This window comes from Monopterus albus, unplaced genomic scaffold (assembly GCF_001952655.1).
Source record: "Monopterus albus unplaced genomic scaffold, M_albus_1.0 scaffold59.1, whole genome shotgun sequence".
Taxonomy (NCBI): domain Eukaryota; kingdom Metazoa; phylum Chordata; class Actinopteri; order Synbranchiformes; family Synbranchidae; genus Monopterus; species Monopterus albus.
Genome location: NW_018127939.1, coordinates 707,777 through 735,427, shown reverse-complemented (window position 1 = coordinate 735,427; position 27,651 = coordinate 707,777). Strand labels below are relative to the sequence as shown.

At 40.1% G+C, this 27,651-nt stretch overlaps 1 protein-coding gene across 2 annotated transcripts in view; it reads right to left on the bottom strand.

Annotated features, from left to right (window-relative positions):
- The window catches only part of cdh13 (cadherin 13, H-cadherin (heart)), a 403,886-nt gene that overhangs the window by 18,084 nt on the left and 358,151 nt on the right, over positions 1-27,651 (bottom strand). The window contains exon 15 of one of the 2 annotated variants that reach the window (XM_020603005.1): positions 12,974-14,879. The exons of the other annotated variant lie outside the window; for it this stretch is intronic. Within the exon in view, the coding sequence (XP_020458661.1) occupies positions 14,872-14,879 (8 nt within the window). The 3' untranslated portion in view covers positions 12,974-14,871. Of the gene's footprint in view, positions 1-12,973; positions 14,880-27,651 lie in introns of those variants that run through there. 2 annotated transcript variants of the gene reach the window in all.

Here is a 27,651-nt window from a genome sequence, read left to right as displayed (position 1 = left end):
AGACTGTTCCTCTTGAGTGCTCCTGCTAATCAGGATGGCAATGCTTCATGATATAAACATCTACCCTTTCTATATGAGGGTGTTTTGCACAAGCTAACACAATAACTGTTTCAGAGAATTAAAAAAAAAACTTTAAAAAACATATTGAAGACTGATTTATTCTGTGAGTGAGCAAGATGAAGAAATGGCTCACCATCCTGGAAAAACATTTATAGATGATCTTACCTAGGAATTCTCACAGATATATCATCAAGTACAACAGCTTTAGAAACAAGTGTAAGACTTCATTTATATTTAAACTGCTTCTCTCCCATGGATCTCTCTTAGATTACCTCAACAACTGTTTCATCTAAATCACCAAAATGTCTCTTTGACCCCATCGGTCAGGATGGGGTCAATTCATTTCTAAAATCTCTGAAAAAGCTGCTGCAAAGCAGCTACGTGACCACTTACATAAGAATGATTTGTTTGAGGATCTTCAGTCTGTTTTTTTCCATCGTCGCCACCATTGAGGGGGTGACCCATGAGAATTCCAACCAGACAGGGCGGCTGGAGTCTCAGGCTGTGGCCACAATGAGCGACCACTCCAGTGGGCAGACCAGAGGCGAGACTGGCTCGCAGCGGGTCTGAACTGGTGAGGCTGGACTGCTGACAGGTTGAGTAGCAAAGGCGGAGCTGGCGGCAAGCTGAAGGGCAGGACCGGTAGTGAGCTGAGTAGCAGATCCAGCTGGGAGCTGAGTTGCAGGACAGATGAGGGGTTGACTGGCAGGACTGATGGGGTGGTTGTCATCATTGTCATTGCTCCCCTCAGGAAGCAGAAGCAGGGTGGTGTCGTCGACCCACTCAGGAGCTGGATGCAGGGTGGCATCATCGACCTATTCATCCCACTCAGGAAGTGGGACCAATGCAGGTTTGATGTCGCCGTCGAACCGCTCAAGAACAAGATTGGGGCCCCAATTAGTGGTCCAACCAGCCCGCTCAGGAACAGGGGCAGAGACCTCTGCTGGTACGTTCTCGTTGACACACTGAGGATTGGGTATCTCCGCGGGGACACTGTGGTCAGCACACCTGGTGGTTCCAGACTCAGAGGGAATATCTGCACTGCCCGGCTGAGGGATGGGAACAGAGGCGGCATCGGCGATCCAGCCGACCCGCTCAGGAACAGGCTCGGGAACCCCAGTGCTGGCCTCTTTGTCGACATACAGGTGGAGAGCTGAACTCATGGTGGGGACAATCAGTGCACCGGAGAGGAACTGTGCCCACAGGGATGGCATCATCTGACACTTGGAAAACAGGAACTGATGGGGCTGGTCACCGTCTGTGCCAATGGCTGCCATCCCGGGAGACAGGGTGCGGCTCTCAGGGGCTCCTGCATCTTGGGCACTGCTGGAGACAGCTGAGGCTCGGGCACTGGCGGAGGCAGGTGCATGGCTGAGGGAGGCTGGGACTGTGGGTGTGTGGCAGATGGAGGCAGGAGAACACACTGAGATGGCTGAGAAGGCTGCAGCTGTGGAACAGGCTGAGACATGGGGTTGGGGATCAGGCAGAGACGGCTGAGGCTGGGGGACAGCTTCTCCTCCCTGTTCCCTGTCTTTCTAACCCATCGGGATGAAGAATGAGATGTGTCCCCCACTTAAGTGAGAGCTCGGAGTCTGGGAATGGAGTGTGGTGAAACACATCCAGTGCCAGGGACACAAACACTACCCCAAGCAGAATGACGGCAGAACTGTCGGAGGAACCTGGGGGAGCTGGAGCCTCACAGCTGTGGGTCTGGGGGTCACCTGGGGATGGAGTAGAGCATGGCAGAGGGGTTCTCTCAGCTTTTGAAGATTACCATGAAGCTCCTCCCCTAGGTGCCTGTAATCTAGCAGACTCCTCAGGTGTGAATATTTCTCCAATAGCTGGACCCCTTACTCCATCAGATTATTGGATTTGGCTAGGGAGGTGATCCACTGATGCTGCTGGCACACCTGCTGCAGGAGCTGCCTTTGCCTTGAGAGTCCCTCCAACTCCCGATTTGTGTTGGCTGGGCCCATATCTGGCTGGTTCGTTCTGTCATGTCGAGGTACTGCTGGTCCCAGTGTACTCATACACACACCAGGAGTGGAACACAAAAACAGTTTATTGAACAGAGAGGACAGGTACTGGGTGCAGGAGAGGTGAAGCAGTGGCAGAGCAGGTCCTGACCGGAGAGGTGAGGAGGATGCTGGCTTGGCAGCAGGAGCGGAGGTGCATGAGTACACAGGAGAGTCGACAAGATGGAGCTTCGGGAGCATGAATGTCAAAACAAACCAGTGGGTCACGAACAGGAAGGGGGCGCATATACTGTATGAGAGACTGAGCTGGGAGATAATGAGCAGCAGGTGGATGTAATGATGGCTGATTACGCTGGCTGGGGACATGACAGGCAGGGAGAGACGGGGAAAAGCAACAAAAAGACAGGAAGCATAAGTCTAAACCATGACCAATACTGTTAATCCTTTTTAAACAACTTCCTTCATTTCACAAAATGTACTGTAGTAATGTTTTGCACACTTGTCAGAATGAAAGTCAATAAAGTCCCCAGAAAATATAGTTTGAGAGGATCCATAGTCACTGATTGTTAACCAGGTGCCAAGATAAATAACCCTGCTACCCACCCTAAATGTGATGAAATTAAATAGCAGAGAGGGACCTTGTGTCTACATTTTGTTTCATGGAAGAAAAGACCTTGAGAATGAAAAAAATATGTTGTAGACTGTTAATCAAAACTCATTACAGATACAAGCTGGAGGCAGGTACTTTTAGATCAAGGTCAGTGTTGGCTCTTTATTTCGTTTGGCCTCTGATCTAAAGCTTGTAGTGCAGCTTGACATGAATATATATGACCCTGAGAAGGGCATCCCTGCTGTGTTATTTTTGGAAATAAAAAAAGAGGGCTGGTGGTCGATGATTACCATACATTCAAGACACTAAAAACTAACACGTGTCAGAAATCTTGGTGTAATCATGGATGAGGGTCTAAATTTTAATGGCCCCATCAAAGCTGTAACAAAATCATCATTCTGGCATCTTGAAAACATGAGAATCTTTCTGTCTAAGCAGGATTTAGAAAAGTTCATTCATGATATGATATCAGAGATATGTCTGGTGAGTAGAAGCCTGGTAGGTGTCTCAATTTTGTAGGGACTGGTCAGCTGCTGGCGCCCAGAGTTCGAACTAAACAAGGTGAAAGTGCTTTTAGCCATTATGCTTCCCGCAGCTGGAACTAGCTCCCATTAGAATTTAGATCTGCCCCAACTGTAATCACTGCTAAAACTGAGCCAAGGACTGTTATTTTTTCCATTGCTTTTAATTAATGTTTCTTAATTAAACCCAATATTGCACTTTATGTGCTTCTATTTTACTTTTACTTTTATCCATAACTCAATGACCAACTGACTTCATTATGCTGTATAGCTGACTGTCTAAACATTGATGTGTCACGTTATCTGGAAAAAAGCATGCCCGCCTCTGGTGTAATTTACTCAGAGGAAAGTAACGAGGTACAAAGTATAATGGGAACAGTAAGAATCCACAGTCTGCCACAGCTATCCTAAAAGTACTAGGTTTCTACTCATGCATGTTGCTACTTGTACTGTCGTGTAATTATTGCTTTTAAGTAATATTAAATGTCTAATTTGCATTCCACTCTGGCTTCCTCCCACAGTCCAAAGACGTGCAGCTTAGGTTGACTGGAGACACTAAATTGCCCCCAGGAGTGATTGTGTATCTAACCACAGGGGTTTCACGCCAGTGACTTCTGTGCTGGTCCCAAGCCTGGATAAATAGGGAGGGTTGTGTCAGGAAGGGCATCTGGCATTAACACAATGTGCCAAATTTACTCATGTGAATCGGATTGGCTGTGGCGACCCCTAACGGGAACAGCCAAAAGTAGAGTAGTAGTGTCTAATTTGAATTCCAACATTTTATTTAAATACTGTAAGCATTTTAATGTTTTATCTTACTGTGTGTTGTGTTAAACACTTTGAATTGTTGCTGCATATGAAAATGTGCTATATAAATAAACTTGCCTTTGTCAAGGTTGATAATACAGGTGGGATTTAAGAACATATCTGGAGCACAGTTATAAGACTGATCAGAGTTAGAGTTAAGAGAGCTGTTTTCATTTAATTTAATTTTATTTTTCATGCATTTGCTGTTGCAGTAGGGGTGGTGAAGAAAAGCAGCATAAAACAAAAAAAAATGGACATTCAAAATAAAAAGGCTTGTGGATGCATAGCCACATGCTAATGTCACAACATGCTGAGGTTTAGCAGGTAATGTTTAACATGTTCATTATCTTGTTGCCAAATAGCACAGAACACAAAGTACACTGAAACGGATGGAAATATTATTAAAAATCTGGAGATTACCAAAGTTACTACAATTCATCTTAAGGAAACCATGAATGTTAGTGCCAGTTCTTTCATCTATCCATTCATTAGTTGAGACATCTCTTTCAAAACACCTAATTGTGGCACTAGAGGAAAAGGTCAAGGGATCAGTAAAATCATTTAGAATGCAACAACTAGGAGCTTCAAACAAGCATATGACATTCTGTACCAATCCATTTTATAGCTGTCGAGACTTTTCACAAAAAAAATGTCAACCTCATTGTGACATCTATAGGAAAAGCAGGAGGGCCACCAAAGTAATGAAGCTTTATTTTCTGCTAACCATGAATGTCTTCACAAAATTTCAACCAATACTGCAAAAACCAGCACTGCTAATGTGCCTAAAAATGGTAAATGTCAGTATTAGCCAAGCCTTTGAGAATAGTGCACCTAGCTTGTACCAGCAACCTGCCAAGAAAATCATTCAGCATTTCTCCATTATACATGGTCTGATCTCAATTACTCAAACACCATTACCATTTTCTAAATCTATTGATCTCAGTTTTTTTATAATGTACATTTTATGTGATAGTTATGAATGGCTACTGTATATATCACCCCTGCTGAGGCACAACTACAGTAATAATGGTTTGAATATGCTTTATGCATGTGTGGCAGTGCTGGTGATGCAGGGGTGACTGGCTGCTGTTTCACACTGGGGTGACATGAGCAGCAGATTGAGGTAGGTGATCCTACACTATCATAGTGATAAGTGAATGAAAATAACAGTTGATGTATGGAGTTAAGAATAAAGAGCCCCTTTAGGCCTGGTTGAATATATTGCTGCTGTAATTACCACCAATATCTGCCAATGGCCCATTCAAGGTTTGTCACAGGTTCAGGGTGCTACTTAACCTTGCTAAGCTTAAGTAGAAAGAGAGTGGAAATGATAATTGAGTGGTCATTTCAGATGAGGACTTTGTGTTAATAGGTGCTAAGTGATCATCTGGGAAGGGAAAAAAATGAGTCTGAATGGCTGAGTGGGAGATGGTGGATCGAGCGTATAGTATCATTATTATTGAATGGTATGGTCAATGTGAGAATTTCCAGAGTTAACATTATAGGGACCTGAGGACATCCTCCATGCTAGCAAAGCTATAAAGTATCCACTTTTAATTAGGAAGCAAAATCAAAATGCTTAACCAATGGATCACCCTGTCTTTCCTCGAGAACATCTTTTCTGCCATTTAAATACTCCTTAAGATTGTTTTTGTGCATTTGTAGCCACTTTGTACCGATTAGACATCCTGTTAGTCCTTCCTAATCAGCGCACACCATGCCCTACTTTGTCATCTCTTGCATCTCAGAAAACATTTCTCTCTCGCTGGTTTTCACCCATGATATCAAACACAATACATGAGTCAGTAGAGCCCACTCCACTGAGCATAGGGAAATACTCTGATCAGCCATAACATTATGACCACTTACCTAATACAGTGTACACATAACAACATGCATCTACAGCAGAGGTTTTAAAACTGCCAGGTGAGCACTGAAGACGGGGCACAGAGGGAGAGTTGAGAGGCAAAGATACTGTCATGTGAAAGGGAACGTTCATGCCGGTGATATAAAAACAACATTTCACAAAAATAAGAAGGTACTCACCACAATTTACATCCAAATTTGTACTCCTTCTGGGTGTCTTAACTCAGTCAAATCTGGGCACCCCAATAGCCAAATAGTTATGACACGGTGCATTATATAACCAGGCAGTTGCTGCCGGTCTCCTCCTAAATCTCCCCCAGTTCCTGAACACCTCTCTGTGACCCACTTTACCAAATAAATAAAGGCAATAAAATGCTCCAGAAAAAAAAACTCAAATCTGAACACACACACACACACACACACACACACACACACACACACACACACACACACACACACACACACAAAACCACATATATATTAGATTTAGTGCAATTTACACTTTTGAAGAATATTATCTACCATGTCCATTGCAAGGAAATACAAAAAGGTACCTTATAACTTGCCTGACAACCTGAGATGTTTTCTGTATCAAGTAATCCATTGTCTTACATTCACATTACATTCACAAGTAAGTTGCAAACAGGAACTACTAACAGCAAATCTGGCATCCTTAATGGTGTCAATTTGCCACAGTTAATTAACATGCCTATTGAGTTACCTGTAATTGTTGACTTTTACCTTTACTCCTAATATAAGGCTCAATTTGATTCAGAAGGTCATCTTTCAAACCTTAATCAGTTGATGTTAGTGTGACACACCCATATCCAATACAGGATACTGAAAATAATAATATGTGTTTAGTTGAATAAGCACTGATCAGCTGAGGCAGCTTGACTGTTAAGTGTTCTATATGTGTTGAACTCTGAGATCACAGGTTTCAGGATAATTGAGCGCAATAAGAGAATGCCAGCCGATTTAAACTAATCTCAAGTGTGGCATTATGCACAAGTAACAAAGGAAGACAACAGTGGTGTTAAGACTTGCTGCTTGTTAAAATAGCTTGGAAGTGTCTGGAGCGTTAGATGAAAGCTGACTGCATTTATTAAAGTTGACAACTACTGGTGTATTTAGCTGACATGAACATGCTATCCACATTTCACATACTGACTTGTATTTCTGTAGAATTGAAGAGTCAAAAAGAGTATTTAAAAAAAAATAGTCATAAATACATGAGGTTTCTACATCCAACCAAATCTGGCCTTTACTGAGGTACTATGGAGATACAGAACCAGAAATAAAATACCCATTATTATAACTGCTAAATTATCCCAGCTGGTGTCTGCATAAATCATTGGAGAAACGTTCTTTAACCTATCATTTTGTTGTCTATATGTCGAGCCTCTGTCAAAAACAGAATGGAAAACAGAATTACAACAGAGAGTCTTTCTTGCCGTTTCATTTTCACTCTCTCACTTGCTTATAGTCACTCATTTTCTCTCCTTAAAGAAAGTCTGAGAAAACTTACAGTACTACGGGTTCAAAATACACCAATCAGCCACACCATTAAAACCACCTGCCTTATATTATACTATGCAGATCCCCCTTGTACTGCCCACACAGCTCTGACCCTCTGAGGCATGGACTCCACAAGACCTCTGAAGGTGTCTTCTGGTATCTGCCACCCACATGTAAGCAGCAGAGTCTTTAAGTTCTACAAGTTGTGAGGTGGAAGGTGAATGGATCAAACTTGTTTTTCCTGCACACCCCACAGATGCGCTATCAGACTGAGCTCTGAGGAATGTGGTTTATGTTTACTGTTCAACTTGTGAAAATTACTACAATTATTAAAAAAAAAACATCTGTAGGTTGAGAAGAGAGCTTTGTAGCAGCCTAATTAATGTTATAAGATTGAACACATCTGGAATCACAGTCTGGCCCTTGTCAAGGTCCCTCACATCTTTACACTTGTTCTTTTTTTCAGCTTCCAATGCATCAAATTCAAGAACTGACTGTTCACTTGCTGCCTATAATATCATGTACCTTGACAGGCGCCATTGTAACAAGATAATCAGTGTTATTCAGTTCACGTGGCAGTGGTTTTAATGTGGCTGATCAGTGTATAATTTGGTGAGTCACACTCATTCATAGCCACATTTTACATTTCATCAGTCCTAGACCTCAGTCACTTTTCTCTGGGTACTTTTTTAAGCATTTAGAGATTTACCTCTGCATTCAAACGTCTACTAAGAAGAAACATTGAGAACATTGCCTTGACCACCTACTTCTCTTTCTATCACACTGCTGCCCATCCTCTCTCTGCCTTTAGTCTAAATTCTGTACCTGAAGTACAGCTTAGTCAGATTGAGTTCAGGTGATTCACCCTCTCTGCCCTGGAAAAGCTGCTCAGTTGCTATGACCAAATGTTTACACATTTCCTGATGAATAATGTAATGTATTTTTTTTTTAGTTCAGTGTACAAAAAAAGTCGCCTTGAAAAAGTGAAACACAATGTCAGTTTGCAATGATCTCTGTATAAAAAGGGCTTCTGCTTCCAGCTGCCAGGTGATGAGGTAGCTGGAGAGACTGAACCGTAACAAGGCTGCAGAGCCCAGTCCTGGAGTCCTGACAGACTGTGCTGTGTGGGATTCTACAGCACCTCTTTAACCTTAGCCTGAGTCAGAAGATGGTCTCGGTGTTCTGGAAGACATGAGACAAACCGCAGTTTGTGCGGCTGTAGAGATGTGTCTGAATGGGTGGTCACCTGTACACCTTTGACTTCCAGTACATCTCTGAGTCCTAAAAAGACACAATCTAATCATTTTTTGTAACCTATAAAGCCAGATAACATATTGAAGCTCCAATTACTCTGAAATCATATTATACAATGGATGATTGCTGGTCACACAGCTGTATCCACAAACACAGACAGCTTCCTCCACACTTTACCTTCCTGCTTCAGGCTTGTTTGTCAAATGTGCATAAAGCAAACATCGTTTGGACTGTGTGATAAGACCATCAAATATTATGTTATGGGCTATTCATTAAATGCAGAATGAATAGTCCAAAGTTAACATAAACCACTACATGTGTATCATGGAACATACTTGGCTTTCATTTTATTTCATAGGCCAGTACATAAAATGCTATAAATAGCATTTTAGGATGTACAGAGCTCTTACTTCACATTCAACATCTGGCCTTTGTTACATACTAGCTAACTAAACTAACCTTACCTTGTTTACAACTACAGCCAGGTCTTACCTCTCTCACCCTCATTTCTCTGAACTTCTCTCATGTCTCAGCCTCCTCTAAAGAATTTTCTTACATCCATCTAGAGAAGTCATTAATGTTTGAGTCAAAATAAGATCATTATTATTATTAAAAAAAACTTAATTTAATCCATGTTACATACCTCAGTCCACTCCTTTCTTTTGTTTCACCCACCAGTACATGGACTGCGGTGTGTGCATTGCAGTACACAATGTGTGCAACGTACATACGTGCACACACTCTGGTATATAAACCCTGATCACTGCGCCTCAGCTTGTATTTTGCTTGGACATTCTGGATTTGAATTACAAAGCAGTTCTTTTCCCATTATTATCAATATAAATTAATCTACTGCCAAATCTAGGAGCTTGATAAAACTCAAATGTATGATTTTACTGGGGCGCCGCAGATGGAAATGTCAATGTTAGCAGCCATACATGTCCAAACCATAATAGAAACTCCACCATGTTTGATGGAGGAGGTGATATGCTTTGTGTCATAAGCTGTTCCTTTTTGTATTCGCACTTTTGTCTTTCCATTGTGATAGAGGCTGATTAGAGGCAATGATTTTTCATCCACAAGACTTGCTTTCCTCAGTCTACCAGGTCTTTTGCCATTTTCTACTTTTACTGTGCAAACCTGATTTTTTGTGCCCATCTGCTGATTTTGAGAAATCAACCACCTTGGATATCCTGATAAGATTTTTTATTCTTTGAGCCTCATTATTATCTTCTTCACTTGCATGGTCACATCCTTACTCTTCATACTGACAGACAACTCCAACTCAATCTAGAAGGCAACTCTCAACTCTGCTGTATGAGTTCTTTTGTTCATGGACTAGAACAAACAATTTTGGGTCACATCCCACACGCAGTTTAATAAAAGCATAGAGCCTAAAGGATTAAAAAAATAAAAGTGTAACTGTTCAAATACTTACTGGGCTGTATATGAGGCCTTACATAACAGTTTTGAGTGGGATGCTCTTCATTTCCACAGCCCAGGGCTAATGTGTTGAAACAGCCTGGCAACATGTTTTACATGAGAAAGGCCACATGCCTGCTATCACAGACACTTTCACAAGTGTTTTGTTCTTGTGAATTGACTGTTAAAAAAGTCTGCTGTCACTACCAGTGTGATCAAGATCAAAGCTGCAGGGCAACATTTGCAGAGAATTATGGTGCAGCGTGCATAAAGGGCAACAAGTATGAATGAAGACATCAAGCCTGAAACTCCTTCCTGTCCTGTCCTTAGCTGTTACTCCTATCAAACAAGTATGGCTGGACATGATGGCACTTTAAAGAAAATGAATGACAAAAAAACCTCTTGACACCTTGGGTCAGGTTCTGCCAATTTGTATGACATGTTATCAGAAAAATGATTGTAGCTGTTTCGAAGGGCCACACTGAAAGGCGACGTGAAGCTGGCTGTCATAGGCATGTAAATGCTACATTGTTCAAATATGGGGATAATGGTACACATTTTCAGATCATCAAATCTAGAAGGTATTCATAGTTTTCCACTTGGTTGTTCATATGAAAAGTGACAGAAATAGCTGTGTCAAGAATGAAAAAAGAGAACTAGGGAAGGGAATTCAGACCTGAGACTTTCTCATCTTCACACAGTTGGTCCGTCAGGGCTTGAAGTAGACTTATGTGTCAGATCGTCAGAACAACTGTGGGGGTAATGGATTTCTGAAGCTACAGTATATCTTATTTTTATACTTCTGAAGAAGTATACAGGCAGCTTTGTCCTAACCCATCCTTGTGGACACCTTTTAATCATCAGGAACCTTTGAAGCTCTAAACCAGATCTCTGCCAGCATGCTGTAACTTAAGACGCTGCTCCCACTACCTTTAACATTAGTCATTAGAGTGAAAAAACTTTGTGCTTCTTAAAGATATGACCATTTTCTATTAATTTGTAGCAACTACAGTGGTACCTCTAAAAAACCTCATCCTTCATTCCCAACATCATTGAGGTTTTTTGGTTTTGGTGTAGATGGCATCCCTTCAGTGCATGGACCGAGCCCGCTAACCCTGACACACTGAGGATTAATAGATGCAAAGTTGAAACAAAACCAAAAAATGGCTGGTAGCTTGCACTGGGATTCACATGTTAATTTCATGGTCATGTGCTACATTCATGTTTCAACCATTATGTGCATAAAACATACTTTCAAAAACCCATTTGACAGTTGATTGATCACCTTTCTGCATTAGTGTCTTTTAGATACTAAAAACAGTAAACCGCAGAACATCAGAATTTGTTCCTTTGTTTTCCAAACCCTAAGGAGATGTGTGCTCTTATAACTACAGGTTTCTGTAAGAAACCCTAATGTGTACTTTTATTCTGATTTAACAAGGGCTGTGTGACTTTACCATATTTTCTGCAGCTCACATATTTTGAAAATTAAAATTTTAATATTATACTCTCTAACTCATTCATACATTTATCTTCCCTGACACTCTCTGAACCCATGTGTCACCCCAAACTCCTCCTCACTGCTAATGTTTATTCAAGATGCTGCCAAAAAGCTGCAATCTACAACTCCTCTTATCATATCTACGCATCTGTAGTGTCTCTGCATTGGTTTCTCAGAAGCTAAAAGTGCCTTTTAAAACCAGTGTTGCTCGTTGCTATTGATTACTTTAAAAACACATGCAAACGTAGTTTACTGACCTCTTAAAACCCTATCAGCAATTACTGAACCCAGAGACCCTTGAGCAGGATATCGTTTTTATTGTTTAGTCTGGACGAACAGGCAAAGTGCTCTCTATTAGAGCTCCTGGGATTAAAAACTATGTTGGTATATTGTTCTGTGATAACTGTTGAATTATTTCAGTAGTAAACCAGATGCTGATTTCATACAGTGCTGACTGAACCTGTCATCAAAAAGAAACATTTCTGCTTTTTGAAACTTTAAGTATCGGGTAGAACTTTTCTAGTTACAAAGCAAACAGACAAAAAACTGGGGAGCAGTTAAGAAATCATGATAATGAACTGTTGCCAGTTTATACATCCAGTAGTCACAGACATTAACAGTAGTATTCATTGGAGCCATCTATCCAGTATCATGATTAATGTAATATAAGTCAAACATTCCCAGATTAGTTCTTCTGATATTTACCTGCTAACTGCTCCACTATGCTCAATGGCTACACATGAACGTTGTTGGCTACTTTGCAGCATGTAGCGTACAGTGGCATTAATCGTTGTTTTTTTAATTCTGAAACTGGCTGCGTGGTGTGTCTGAAATTGGTACTGATGGGAACCAAAATAGTAAAATACTGTAGCAGGGTGTAAAGCTAAACCATTATAGATGACAAATGATGGTGCAGAATGTTGAGATTTACAGTTGATATGCAGGCAGTTGGGTGACCATTCTCAGTGGGTTCATTACTACAAGCAACCCCTTTCGCATTATACATTACGTGATCAGTTCATCTGTTGTTTAGGAAATAAAAATCCAACCAACCAAATGCAGTCACCCAGTGAAAACCCGTGAAAAAACACGACTTTGCTTAACTACTAAATTATCATAGGAAATGCAGTACAAGAACATTAAAAATCAATAAAGGTGCATGTATGTCTAACTTCTAATCATTAGCTGAGCAATCAAAAACAAATCCGGTAACAAGCCTCCACACATTGTATTCTTGAATGTAGATGAAAACTTAAAATCTGTTAAAGGAACAGTTCAGCATTTTGGGAAAACCACTTATTTGCTTAAATGAGAAGATTATTATCACTCTCATGTCTATCTATTAGGGATGACGCTATAGCCTGGAGACAGTTAGCTTAGCTTAGCTTAGCACAAAGAACCTCAAACAGCTCCCGCTAAAGTGCAAACGTTTCTGGACAAAAAACTGTAACGTAGTGTGCTGTAACCATCACACCAAGAGCGGCAACATCCTGAAATGTTGTTGTCACTTGTGCCTTTAGAGCTTTACACATGCTGCTTTAGGTGTGCTGTTTTTACCTATGGATAAAGCCAGGCTAGCTGCTCGTTCCTCCTGGTGTATATTCAGAAATGTCTAACAGTTCCTTTAAGTGCCTAAGATGGAAAAACGTAAAGATGTTAATGACATTCTAGCACTTGCACTAAAAATCTGTACAACTTCCCTCCTTTGCAATAACAGGGCATTTCAGTTAACGTGCAATTTACAAAATAGCATTGTTGGAATTTTCAGTAACAGCTTTATTAAATTAGTGCAAAAGACAGATGTAACTCATTCAAAATGTCATCTTTTTCTTGAAGGTGGTCTTCCCCGCAAACCCACACGCTGCCTTCTTTTGATGAGCGCAAGAGAAAAAAAGCAAATCTACGCACCAAAACCATTTCTTACACATCTTCTTGTGACTTGTAATGACAGATGGAGAGAGAACAGGAGAGGGCAGATTTCACAGGAGACAAAATCGAACCTAAACACGTGGCTGTCTTCAAAACAAGACTCCTGATTCTGCAATTAATGAGAGATTCAAAAGTAAAAAAACAAACAAAACAATAAAAAGGTGTTACAATAAAATAGTCAACACATCGATAACATTAAAAATATTGGCTAAAATCCACAGAAAAAAAAAGGTTTCCTCTTTATTATTTACTTACTGAGTGGGCGACCAAAGAACTTGCAATCAAAATACATAAGTTAATCAATACTGTATATTTATACAATGGTAAAAAATAAAATATTTATATAATAGTACTTTTTTAAGGTTTACACTGTTACCATAAAGTTATACTGTTTTCCACTCCATGACAACTAATGCAATAAAAACAAAAGCAAATCGAGAAACGACTCCATTGAGTTTGACTTTGAAGGCTTATGGCTACCACCTTGTCCTAAAAGACCACGATCACTGCAGACAAAGAAAACAGACTTTTTCTCTCCGTTTAAAGAAGGAAACAAGATCAACCACAGTCTGTGATGAGAAAAGAAAGGAACACATCAAGAAGTCAATGCTCTTCCCCGACTAGGACAGTACCTCAGCCTCTGCAGTGTTCCCTGGCCCAACAAGATATAGAGCGAGGTCGATAGATAGATGGGGAGTCGGGGAAGGAGAGGCAGATAGATAGTGGGGTGGACTCTATGCATGGTGAGAATGAAGGAAGGAAAGGATGGAACTGAGGGGAAAAGAAAACAGAGCAACAGAGAGGAAACAGGGAAGTAGGAGGAAAAGAAAGCAAGGGATGAACTGTGTGAAAACACGAGGTTTGAAGGTGAGGTCCAATATTAAATCATTTATAGCTTTTTTAAAATATACTATCAATATACATGTTGTTTCAAGTATCTCCTATTGATGTGGCATTTTGCTATGAACACCCAATGCTTGACTGCCAGCGTAATGGTATGGTGCTAAAATGGAATACGTTGAAAACTGGAAATATAAAATGTAGAGGAGAGAGGTCAAAAAAAAAAAATCAAAGACAGTCAAATCAAGTCAGGAATAGATGCAGAGATGAGATGAGGGAAAGTGGGAAAGGACTGCAAGGAAAGTAAGGATAAAGAAAAGGAGATGAGAGTGGCTAGAGAATAAGTGAGAAATCTTTTAAAAAACACCAAGTGGTTTTATATAGCTGTAGACACGGCTGGGGAATGTGTGTGTATTCTTGTTTGACTTTTCATGGTGAGAAGAAATCTTCTTGCTTCTTCTTTTTTGCCATCTTCTTCTTCTTTTCTCCTAAGCCTGGGTTGTGTGGGAGAGATAAGTCGTTGCTTTTCAATGTTGCAAAAACGACTACAGGAGGTTTCAGCAGAATCTACAGGCCTGGTAGGAGAGGAGGAGATGGAAGGAGAGAGAAGAGGAAGTGAGGGAAGAGAAAAGAGGAGAAGAGGAATGTGGGAAAAGAAGAGGAGAAAAGACAGGAGACTGTAAAGTCAAAGTCATCAGTGAAGCAGATCAATTGCAATCAGTTACAAAGGACAGGTGCTGGTATCGCATCATTAAAGATTCAGTAAGGACAGAACAAAGAAGTTATACCTGTTCTCTCTTAGGCCACCTTTAAGCAGTGGCGGCTAAGTAACTGGCTTGAATGCGAAAGTCCACCCTGAAACTGTCAGCATGTACCTGCCTCATCCTCCTGGATGGTTCAATCAATATGACTGAGCACAAGCAACTCTCTCCAAAGTCAGAGCGCAAACATGTGGACCATGCTTTTAATTTATCATGCCATCAACAGACACTGTCTGGGGTGTCTACAGGGAAGATTAATTGGGCTTTGACTTGCAGAATACTTAACATTTTTACTTCACAATGAGTTCAGCTCACGATACTGAGGACAGCTCTGAAACAGAAGAACCCATGGACTTCATACATATGTTAATTTTGGACTGATGCTGGACTTTCCCTGGTGCTAAAGAGGACTGGAGGAGCGTAAAATAAAAAAACATGTAGCGTAGCACATGTGGTAATGTCTGGTAAGAACTGCTCACAACAAGCTGGTTCAAAAATTGATGCAACAAACACACACAGTGACAGTACACACACACACACACACAAACACACACACAGTGCAGTATGAAATGTGAGTTTATTGATTGCCTCTCTGCCAGCCATCTCCTCCAACTCTGGCCCCTTTTTCTGACAGGTTTGGACATGGCTGAGCATGTGACAGAAACCCTCCTCACTCTTGCTCACCATTTTGCTCACTCTCTCCACTCTTCTTCTTTTCCTCTTGCCTTTCCCCCCTAATCTGTTATCTCATATGACCTGATTAGATAGGCTGCGCCAGGCTTCTGCTATGTCCTTAAACTCTGCTTAAGGACAAAGTACGTCAAGCTGTCAAATAAAATTGGAAAATATTTGAATGATTACGCCGGTAGGTCCAGTTACTACCAAGTTGTTAAGTATAAGCTCAGGAAAAGGTCACTTTGCATCTACTGAATTCAAACTGCACTTCACTGTGGGTATGAGCACTTCAATACCTTCAGTGCACCTTTCAAGCGCAGCCTGGAGAGCAGTTGGTAACTCAAGGTCAGGTAATCACTGTTAAGACCTTTGGTTCTATTGACAAAGAGCACAAATAATGTACTTTATGTACTCTGTATTGAAGGACAGGAATTTTAAATTATTTTATCAACAAACTTCTTTCATTCTTTCAAGTTCTTTCATTTTTTTTTCTAATCTACTTTTTTGTGCATTAGTTCATAAGAAGCCCAGATGGAAAGAATGGATTTCCAGGATCTTTCCCGCTGTGATGCAGTGATGTCCTGAAAAGTTGCTAATTGTTAATGACTTTAAGAAAACAAACACTCTTACTGCAATCTGGGTTTCTGAGTTGCTAATGTTATCTACAGTTGTTCCAAAATCAGCTTTTTCATGTTATGCCAGGTAGTTGATTTAGTGAATCGCTGAAACTCTGAAACGCCCGAGACGGGGTGCAGTAGTAAACGCAAGTTTAAATGCCAGGGGAAAGCGCATGTGGTGTGTCCATACTTTGGTCACCACCAGCGCATACTGGGCACAGCCAAGTGTAACCAGGCACAATGTGGAAGAGAGGCAGAGTACTGTACATTATTACCTACATTATACCATATTGACATCTATAGCTACATACCGAGGGCTAGTTTAGTTATCTGATATGAAAATAATCTTTGTAAATTATCATACATTTTTCACAATTCAGATAATTTCACAATAAATCATTCACAGTGGATTTCTGTTGTGGATTTAACAGTTTATTTTCAGTTGGTGTGGCCATTAAAATACATTTAGATACCTGCTCTAGTGCCTCCTGTCGTAGACCATTGTTTCAAAAATTGCAATGAATCTGAAAAAAGATCATCTGAGCAAGTGTTATCTCAGTCACTATTTCAGGTCGAAACAAGCACCAAAATTGCAATGCACTGCCTAATCAGCATAAGCACAGCCTCAACTGCGTTTCTCTTCCCACCTCAACATAAATGCATTAATTCATTTATGGCAGAAAAATACCAACCCTAACCCTATGGACAAAAACAAAAAAAGAAAACAGAAAAAAAAGTGGAAAACTGCATAAAGGTTATTTATTTATACCTTGTACTGAGTTACACTACACAAGCTAGTTCTGACATAGAGATTACTTGTTTCTAAATATTTATGATAATGATGATAATCACTTTATATGAACAAGTATGTTACACACAAGGAATTTGTCTGTGGTACACAACCGAGGCAGCCAACTGTGATGCCAACTCACACACACCGATGGTAGCACGGTCCCTGCAGGGCATTGCTTTGGCCATCAGGGGCAACTTGGGGTTCAGTGTCTTGCCCAAGGGCACTTTGACATGTGGACTGCATGAACTATGAATCGAACCTCCAACCAGTTGGGAGATGATCTCTTTACCCCTGAGCCAAAGCCAACTAATACCCACTATGCCTACTAATTGCCAAGTGTAGCTGATATTTATGTAGCTAACAAAGCTAATGAGAACTTGCTAATAGCCTAAACTGTTGATCTGTTAAAGACAAAATGGGATATGGTGTACATGTACGCCTCTGCCATGACACTTAATACAATGTTGTTTAGTAGATGTATGGAATATTTTCAACACCCCCCCCCATAGGTTAGCATAATTAGATATTTCCCATTCTAAATTATAGGAATACTACTACCTCTAAAACACACATAATTCTCAGTGTATGCACAGCTGGTCCAACCCTATCCAAGAGTGATATTTAACAAATTAATGTGTTGAAATTTAAATAAACATCTTGTTATTTAGGATTGCATGCTAGTAATCCAGTTTACCTTTTACCATTTTCTGAAATTTTCTCTAGCCTTTACAGGATAAAAGTTGCCAGACACATGTAATATAAGCAATTTATTTTGTAGGAAGGAAAGTGCTGCTTCACTACTGTTGATTATCATGACGGTATTTAATTGCACCGTATGTACTTCACCTCAGAGCACAGACAGTGGTTTAGTGTGAGGCTCGGGCAGCTCAGGTGCACCATGAGGATTCTGCCATACTAAACAGGCTTACCTTTTAGCCTTGCTGTTTACTGCTAATCTAGCAAAGTGCATGCAGCAAAATGTGGAGCAAAACAACTAATTTGGAGGTTGCAATTTGTCATAGCTACTGTAGTGCTTGAATCTTAAGGGTTTGCTGTTGTTTTTTGCTTTGTGTATTTCTGCTGTGACTGCATGAGTGGGCGCACTATTGCTCTCTGATGCAGTCACAGCTCTTGTGTTGAATAAGTTGGCAGACAGCATCAGCCACACAAACTCTTAATGTGATTTGACTGTTAACATGCCAATATGTCTTTTAGTCTTTTTTCTGTCTTTACCCTCCCCCTTCTCTGACCCTTTCTCTTCCTGTCCTTCTCTCTTTCCCCATCTTTCCTTCTCTCTATGAGATTAGGGAGCAGTCTTGAGGAATGTGAACTATTATTCTCCCAGACATACTGAAATGAATTGGCGTGCATACTTAAAAAAAAAACTGAAACGATCGAAGTGTGCCTGAATGGGACTGAATATCTAATAAGGGTGGAGGGTAGACTGATTGATTTTTCCTTCTATTTTGTTTTTCTTCCAACACACCCCCTCCCCGCCACCACCCCTTCATAACACTGAGGCCTAAGTGTTCACTAAAAACAGGAAATAAAAGTTGCGAGACACTCGAAGGCACGCAAGATTCAGATATTGGTTTTTGCAACTCTAATGAGACTCTGGCAGCCCTGTTTCACCTCACATAAAAAAAAAAACTGGATTAAAAAAAGAGGCAATTCTCAGCCTCTGGCTAAAAAGTCAAAGGCCTGACATGAAACTACATTGCCAAATCAATTCACTTCAACTCCTGTGCAGACACAGGCTGTGAGCTTGCAGGTCAAAAACAGATGAAAGAGCGAATTAGGTAGAAAAAAGAAAAAGTGAAAAAGATAGGGATGAACAAAATATAATCACCATACCTGAGGTTGGCTTGGTTATGAATGAGTCACTTTATGCTATAGCTAGCAATGCTGCACTCGCTGAAGGAAAATTTTACAATGGCTCTTGCTACATTACATTTTACTTGATATATGTTTGTTGTTATGGTTGATCTGTATAAACATCTCAATCACTGATGCACACACAGATGCATACTTGACATCTATCACACCTGGCATAATGTTCTCACATCAGTGTACTCCTTGGAAAAGGTTTCATGTATAGAGTACAGACAACCTTCTTTGTCACGCTCCTCGGCTAACATTACATGAAAAGCAGCTACATGTGCCAGAAAAAGAACCTGTTTCCATTTCACAACACCAGACAGAAAGGAACCCAGCTTCTGACCTAATGGAGTATCACAGCCATTCACTGATGTTGACTCATCCATCCGTCTCCACTTATTCTATGTCTCTGGGTAAAAGTGCCACTTTAATGCGTAAAATGTAAATTTAACAAGCTGCGTGAGGTGAGGCAGAATCAAACAGGACACATGAGGGAAGAGTAGCCATTTCGCAGCCTTTCTAATTGCTGAGTGGAGAGGAGGGTGATAGCTGATTAGCTCAGGTATGTCACGGCTGCTAGACGAAAACAGCAGCATTGCAGCATGAAGAAGAAACATTACAGAGGCAGACAGAGTATTTTAGGGCAACAATGAGTGTAATGAAAGCTAATAAGCCTGCCCAGCGCAGAGTTTAATGAATGTGTTTATAAATTTAATCTCTGTTGGAGCATACGTCATTTTATGTTATCAGGTGCTTGACTGATTGTTTTTCACAAATACAGTATGACATACATGTGTGTGTGTGTGTGTGTCTGTCAATCATGATTATCCATAGTTAACTCATGAGTCATCACAGTTACAGTTTTTTTATCTGTTCTAAACAGTGGTGGAAAGTAACTAAGTACATTTACTCAAGTACAGTACTTTGGTCAGATTTTGAGGCGTATTTGTACTTTTGAGTATTTTCATTTTTTGTTACTTACATACTTTGACTTCACTACATTTTAGAGGCAAATATTGTACTTTTTATTCCATTACATTTATTGTAAAACTTTAGTTACTAGTTACTTTTCATAACCAGATTAATACAAAATATACAGTATAATTATAAGACCTCATTGAAATTCACAAGCTACCCAGCAGTAATTCAAATTAAATAGATATAAGCTAGTTAAAACTAGCTCCTCCTTTCCCAGCTGCAACATTAAATATGATGTACACAATAATGCATCAGTATATATAATACAATAACATGATATAGAGGAATGTGAAATGTGCCATTCTGTTAATGAGTACTTTTACGCTTTGTACTTTAAGTATGTTTTGATGTTAATATTTTTACTTAAGTAACATTTTAAAGGCAGGACCTTTACTTAACAGAGTGTTTTTACACTGTTATATTGCTCCTTTTATTTAAGTAAAGCATCTGAGCACTTCTTCCACTACTGGTTTTAATGTGCCTTACAGGGACCCAGAGGTCCCTGTGATTACTGAGAAGTCCATTAGTCTCTGGTGAGCACAGCCATGTTTATCTGTCCCAATGCCACTGCCACTTTAGTTTTCTTGTCTTCATAAAGTTTGTGCATCTCGGTTACAATGGTGGCTCTGCCATGTGAGTGAAAACAAGTTTTTTTGGGTGCACTGTAAAAAGCAACACTTATTCTTTGTTGTATTTCTGACAAAGAACCAGCTTGAGAAATATTTACTACCCCTAGAATTGTGGGACTTGTCACAGTGAACTGCACCTGCTATCACTACCGGTATCCATAGACATCACCAAATCAACCTGGACTGAAATTTGAAGTATTATAAAAATAGCATTTGTAACATTCAGTCATAACATCACAATCATGAAATAAAAGTTAAAAAGTGATGAGTTAATCTTGTATTTGACAAGCAAAATTAGCATTCTGCTCAAGGTCAACAAGGGTTATTCATCCTATAAATAACATCTCAACTCAACTTGATTTATATAGCGCTTTACCACAGCACAGCTGACCATCCAAATCTAAAATCAACACATAAAAACTATAAACAATAAAATAAACAATCTCTAAATTGTGTATAAAAATAAGATACTTGGTCCTTTACATTAATGTTACCTCATCCTGCTGGCGACAAACATTATATATTGCACAGTTTTCTAGACTTTATGTTTTTGCAAACTTCCGACTGTGGGCTGAAAAATCCCTGTGTATATCTGTATAATTTATTTAACACAAGGAATGGAGCAACACACTATCCATAAGACATGAGTAAAACATGAGTGCAGTTTGGGGCAACAACTTTATATCCATAAATAATTTATGATGCCTTAAAAGCTTCACTGGATAATGACCAACAAATAATTCTTATATCATTTAACAAACATGACAGATTTTTGGGTTCTTAAAAAAGGTAGTAAGTACAATTTGCATATTAATGAGGTAATGATGTTCAATTATGCACCAGAAATTTAAGCCTACATTTACGATTCAGATCAAATGCATTCCACTGTGCATACTAGTGGTATAAATAACCTTTCATCATATATTTCATCAGCAGCTCATACTGTAATGTATTAAGGCCAAAATGTCCATTGCTATGCAGTTACCGCTCAGTTGGTTATACACATTTGTTTTAAGAAATGATACACTTTTATAAATAGCCTAGAGTGACTTTTCATATCTCAGTTCAAAGATCCAAGACCCTTCGCAGATTGATACGAAGGCAGAAACAACCCTTACACAGTAAACATCGCTCTGGCATGAGGTCTCTTCAAATTATGCTGTGAAAAAGTCACATTTATACAAAAGTAAATAAGCTCCTAAACATCCTGTCTCTCTAGCTGTGAGGGGATTAGTGTAGAAGAGGAAGAGGAAAGTGGTTGTCAAAATGAAGCAAGGGATCAGAGAGGAGGAAGAGTGTGGATGAAAACCCCAGGAGGGTGGAGGTAAATTAGTGGCATCTGGGCTTGGAGCTGTTTGTTGCGCTAAATGGCAAATGCTTTGCTTTTGCTCCACCTTCTCACACACTCTCTCGCTTTCCTCTAGTCTTGAATTACATTATCAATCTTGCTGAAATTACATAGAAACACAGGGGGAAGCAGTTCTCTGCAGTGCATTACAACTACAGGCATGTCTGCAGATGGAACCTTTAATCCTGCATGGAAAATATTTTAGCATGCAGTTTGCGCTTGTACACCTTAAACAGTGAAGGATGAAATGGGTGTGTGTGTGTGTGTACATATATGTGAGAGAAGAAATAAAAACACTGGTCAGCACATCAGTTCGCTCAGAGATTTGTCATTTTATCACCTTATTTTACTGAACATCTCTAATGAGCCAAATTCACACACAGATGCTACAAACAACAGTCTCCAAAGTCCAGTGATGTCTTCACCACCCGTAGGTTTTGAACACACGTTATTTACATACTGGTCATCTCGGCCAACTTATTGCCTCTAGCTAAACAAAATCAAGAGTGAGAATTTCATTTTGAGCAACAGTGAGGAGAGATAGTGCATGCACTGTACAGGGCACATCAGTTCACATGAGCACTGATAGAGGGCAGTGTGGTCATCTGTGCTGGTCTGCCATGTGTGAGCTGTATTACCAATTAATTCCTTCTTGTAATTATTTCTAAAATAAGGATTCCCTCTTTGTTTTTTTTTTGTGTGGATCCACAACATGTAGGAGCAACACAGAAGGTCTTACCTCATGTGAACAGTGGCTGCTTCACAATCACATTTAACAGCCCAGATGTGAGTGTGTATGTGTGTTTGACTTACTGCATATATCTGCAAACATCCCCTCATATGAGTACATGCATGTTTGGTGGATATGTGTGAGGGTCTATGACCACAAAAGAAAGGCTTGCAATGAAGGGGAATGAAAGTAGGCCCTTGCAAAGCCCTGAGGCCTGAATTATAACTGTGGCTAGGATTCATACCAAAAGTTTATGTGCACAAAAATACAGAAACAACTCTTGACAAAAAATAATCAGATGTATGATACTATGCACATGCACCCTTCCAAACAAATTTCCCTTATACATCACAATCAACTTGAGAATGTGCACACAGTGTGAGCTGCATATTCTGGCTAAAACGCCACAATTAATCATAAATGATCAGTGCAAAGCACTCATGAATATTGATCTACATGTTGTTCCCATGGAGAACTGAGGCAGTGTTACAAATAAAGTTTGAGAGGCTGATTGTTGCAGAAGCTGTTAATATAATAAACAGGACAATCTCAAAATGAAGCAAAGTGGGAACGCATGGAGGTGGATGTCTTAAATACTTTGCTTGCATGGAGGTGGATGTCTTAAATGCTTTGCTGCACAATGTCAGTGTATGGAAATGGCTGGTGGAGACATGGGGCACTGAAACTCAGCACCTGGTATTTGCTAAGCATGTAAAGGCTACAGTAAAGTACAAATAGCTGATGAAATCACACTGTCAATATCTAAAAAAACATTTTTAACTCCTAATCCATATGTGTCACAGCTGGTGCTGAGCACAGGAAGTGTATGTGAGGTGACAGCACAAACACGTAGGTCTGGGTTTCCTTACAAGTACTTCCATTCTCATGTCAGGTTTGTTACAGCAAATCCCGATTTTTCTGTGGGAGGTGGTACAAGATCTGGTATGAACTAGATGAGAGTGCATGTTGGCACACACACAATTGCATGCTGGGCCTCCTTCTCTGTCTTGCAGGTCCTTTATTTAAGGGTCTGAAAAGCAACCCCAGTGCAGTGTTACTATATATTGGCTGAGAGCTAGGAGGGAAAGACAGTGAGGTCTTGGCTCAGCTCTCAGCAATGTTGCCTAGGTGAGCGCTGCTGATGGGAAAAGTGCGGAGCTTTGGGAAGACAAATGGAAAGGTGCGATCTGACTGAGGCCAGTGACAAGCAGCAGTGCTGCTCCCCATCATGCTAACAAGCATATCATTTGAATTCTTTTGGCATCCACTGGATACACCCAAGACAAAATCTGTCAGTGGGGAGAAATTATCCAGTTTTCTTTCCCTTCAACAAAAATGACCTTGTTTTATCAATTTTCTTGATTCATTGTGCAATTTTATGGGGACTATAAGTTATTTTAAGGGAGATGTAATATGGGATTTAAGTGAAGTGATTAAGATAGCGTTTTATGTTTATAGTCAAAAAAGAAATGCATGTAGTTCTTGTGTAGTGTTATATAACTTAAGACAGAGGACAAAAGGCAATCATGTCTCCTATAAAATGTATTTGTACTGTATACTGTTAAGTTGGCTTGTGTAAAATCATTGGCTTAGAAAGAAACTGTAATTAGTGGTTGGATCAAAATTTGCTGGCATTTTTTATAATAGTCCAACAAGTGTGACATCCTTACAGAAATCACCTGGACTTTCAAGACAGGTCCCAGATGTTGTTTAGATCAGAGCTTTTCAGTTTTATTTTTTTTAACCACTCTATCCTTTCATAGTGATTTTTGTCATGGTTTGAGAGTATTTGGCACCACTGCCATGTGTGACAGCTTTTCCCTGCAGGTGAAATATGCCCGTGTGCTTCTTTGATCCACAGAAAGCCATATCCTAAGTAGCATTCACATGATTGTCTGATTCCAGTTCTTTTGGCGGGCTCAGGATGGGTCATCTCAGACTGAGTTGAAGGTTTATGTCTAACAGCATTTGTTGGATCTCTATTCACAGTGACAATTCTATGCACAGATTGCCCTGACAGTCAAGTCGTTTTTTATTTATATAGCCCAATATCACATTCCACATATCAAATATGCCTGAAGGGTCGCCATTTTAAACTGCTGTGCACCTAGAAAACTTGTACAAGAAGTCACAGAAAGTCTGCATTGCAGCATATTTAACAGGTTTGTCATATATAATTTACATTTGCTGCTGATTTCTTCCATGTTGAAATTTTAATATACAATGAAAATGTCCAGTGTCTGTGTCTTTTATTTTCATGTGATGGGGCACAATGGATGCAATTGTAATGCCTAAGCATGTCAGTAAAAACAAACAAACAAACAACAACAAAATACCCTCAGTAAAGTTGCAGCCATGATGATGACAATATGCTGAATGAATAGATATTTTACAGGCTACATGGTATGTATGACAAGTCTAGACTCGTCATGAAGTTTGCTCATTATGAGAACAGTGATGAATGCCACAATTCTCAAATGTGCAACACTGATTCTGTTTTTAGAGCGGCTCTTCTTTAAGCCTCAATCCTGCGTGCTTATGCCCATGCTTGAAGTCAGTGTTGACTTCAAGCATGGGCATTTACTGTAACAAAGACTGCAGTTGATCTCCAGTCAAGCGCTTCAAATTCCCTTAACATAGCCACAAAAACCTTCACCACTCTTTGGATGCCAGGAGGAGATTTTTGGGATAAACAAATTAAATACACTGAATATGAACATTTTGTAGATGCGTTCTACAGTATGTGTGCATGTTTGTTGACATTAAACAGTTTGATAGATTCAGTATAAATGTTTATTTGATTTGGCTGAATGAAAATAGGGCCAGAAAGAAAAAAAAAACTGTAATGCTGCATGGCCATGCATTTGCCTGGTGGGCAAAAACGGAACAAAACAGAAGGCTTTAATCTCCACACCTTTATACTTGTCCCTTTCCCCCATTCTTCTCCTATGGCTCTTTCCATTTTTCTTCCTCTCAGTCTCTCTCCTGCAAGGTCAGAGTTCAGCTTGGAGATAAGGGAATTGAAATAGGATCCTTTCTACTTCTCTGTCAGACCGTCTGACTATATACTGCAGTGATCAGTCCCCTCTATCTGTCCCCCAGCACATGTCTCTGTGATGAGCTTGAGCAGGAGCCATCTCCCTGGGCACTCCAGTGTGTGTATTTGTGTATGTTTTGCATCTGACTTGGTGGAACCTCTGTTGCCCGACTGTAATACTGTCTGAGATTCCCAATAGACAGAGAGACACACACTGTCCTTGTTTCCTCTCTTTCTGTCAGAGATGGGGACTCAAGTTGCATTTAAGTCGCACACACAGTGACTTGATACTTGTCCTCAAAAGACTTGAGACTCGACTCAAACTCGACATTTAGGGCTCATCAACAATCTTTATTTTACTCTCTTTTTGCACATTAAGGTTAAAGAAATGTCTGTCGAGCTGAATCTCATTCCCTTTGCTATTATTATGTGTCACTTTACACATGCATGGTGAGTGCTGCCATAGATGACTGTAAGCTGCAGCAACAACACTGTAACTATGGCGAGCACACCTGCACCTGGTCTGCCATTTTATCAGGCACCTCAAATTGCAACAGACAGGTAAGTCAGTCACTTGGTAATGTGAAAAACAAGTTAATATTAGTTTCAATGGATTATTAGCAAACATGTCAGCTCAGCATCAGTTATCTAACATTAACTTGTTACGAACTTTGTATAGTAGCTAAGGACATGAACTCATTAAACTAGTGTTGAGTGAATGTTTTGAAGATGTGTGAGAGTCTTTGTTTGCCACACTTGTTCACATAAAGTGCTAGCTTTGCCATGACTATAAAAATAACTGGGTAATTAATCACCTGTGTTCCTCTACTACCATCTGCTGGCTCAAGTTAAACTGAGAGAAAGACCATGTTAATTGTTAACATGAGCTACAGGCCAGTTAGAGGCTTACTGCTGACCATGTAACATTACAGGCTTAGTAGATTATCATTACACCGAGTTTGAAAGGCCACAGCAATGTGTTAATTTACAGTAGATAAGATGTCATTAGTCGGAGACCCAGTGTAATAACACAGTAGGCTGTACTCTTAACTTTAATTGAAATAAGGATAATGATAATCACCTTTAATGGCCAAGTATGTTACACACAAGGAATTTGTTTCCGGTACAGAACCGAGGCAGCCATGTGCGGCGCCAACTCAACCGATGGCTCTAACCATCGGGTGCAACTTGGGGGTTCAGTGTCTTGCCCAAGGACACTTTGACATGTGGACTGTTGGCACCGAGATTTGAACCTCCGATCGGGAACGACTGCTCTACCCACTGAACCACAGTCACCCCCAAATCTAGGTTATAGTTATTCTATGCTTATAATATTAGCAACATTTTTCTGTTACCCTGAGTAATTGTCAATATTTATTTTTTATATATACCGTGTACCAAACACTAGCAACTAATCCAATGTTGATACTGCATGGTAATAGATAATGGTGTGATGATAATGCAGTGTATGCTGTGACTGCCTTGGATATAGCAATGCAGTGTTCTAAGCAGCCTGGATGGCACACAACAGGTGATAGGATGATAATTACAACCATAATGGACATGAGACTTGACTTTGACTTGCACCTCAAAGACATGAGATTTGGTTTGGATTTGCAAAAAATGACTTGTGAGCAACTCTGCTTTCTGTAATTTCCAGTCACCAAACAAATTAAGTACAAAGCTGCGAAGTACAGACTAAACCTCCAGCTCCAGGAGCATTCACTGTTAACGTCTGTTCTGACTAAGTGTATGTTTACAGTAACATACGTGGTGCATACAGGGCTGCACCCCGCCCCCACCTTGGACGCTTGGACCACATTTCTTTGTTCCTGTATCCAGCTTACAGACAAAGACTGAAACAAACAAACCCTGTCACCAAACAAATTAAACTCTGGACC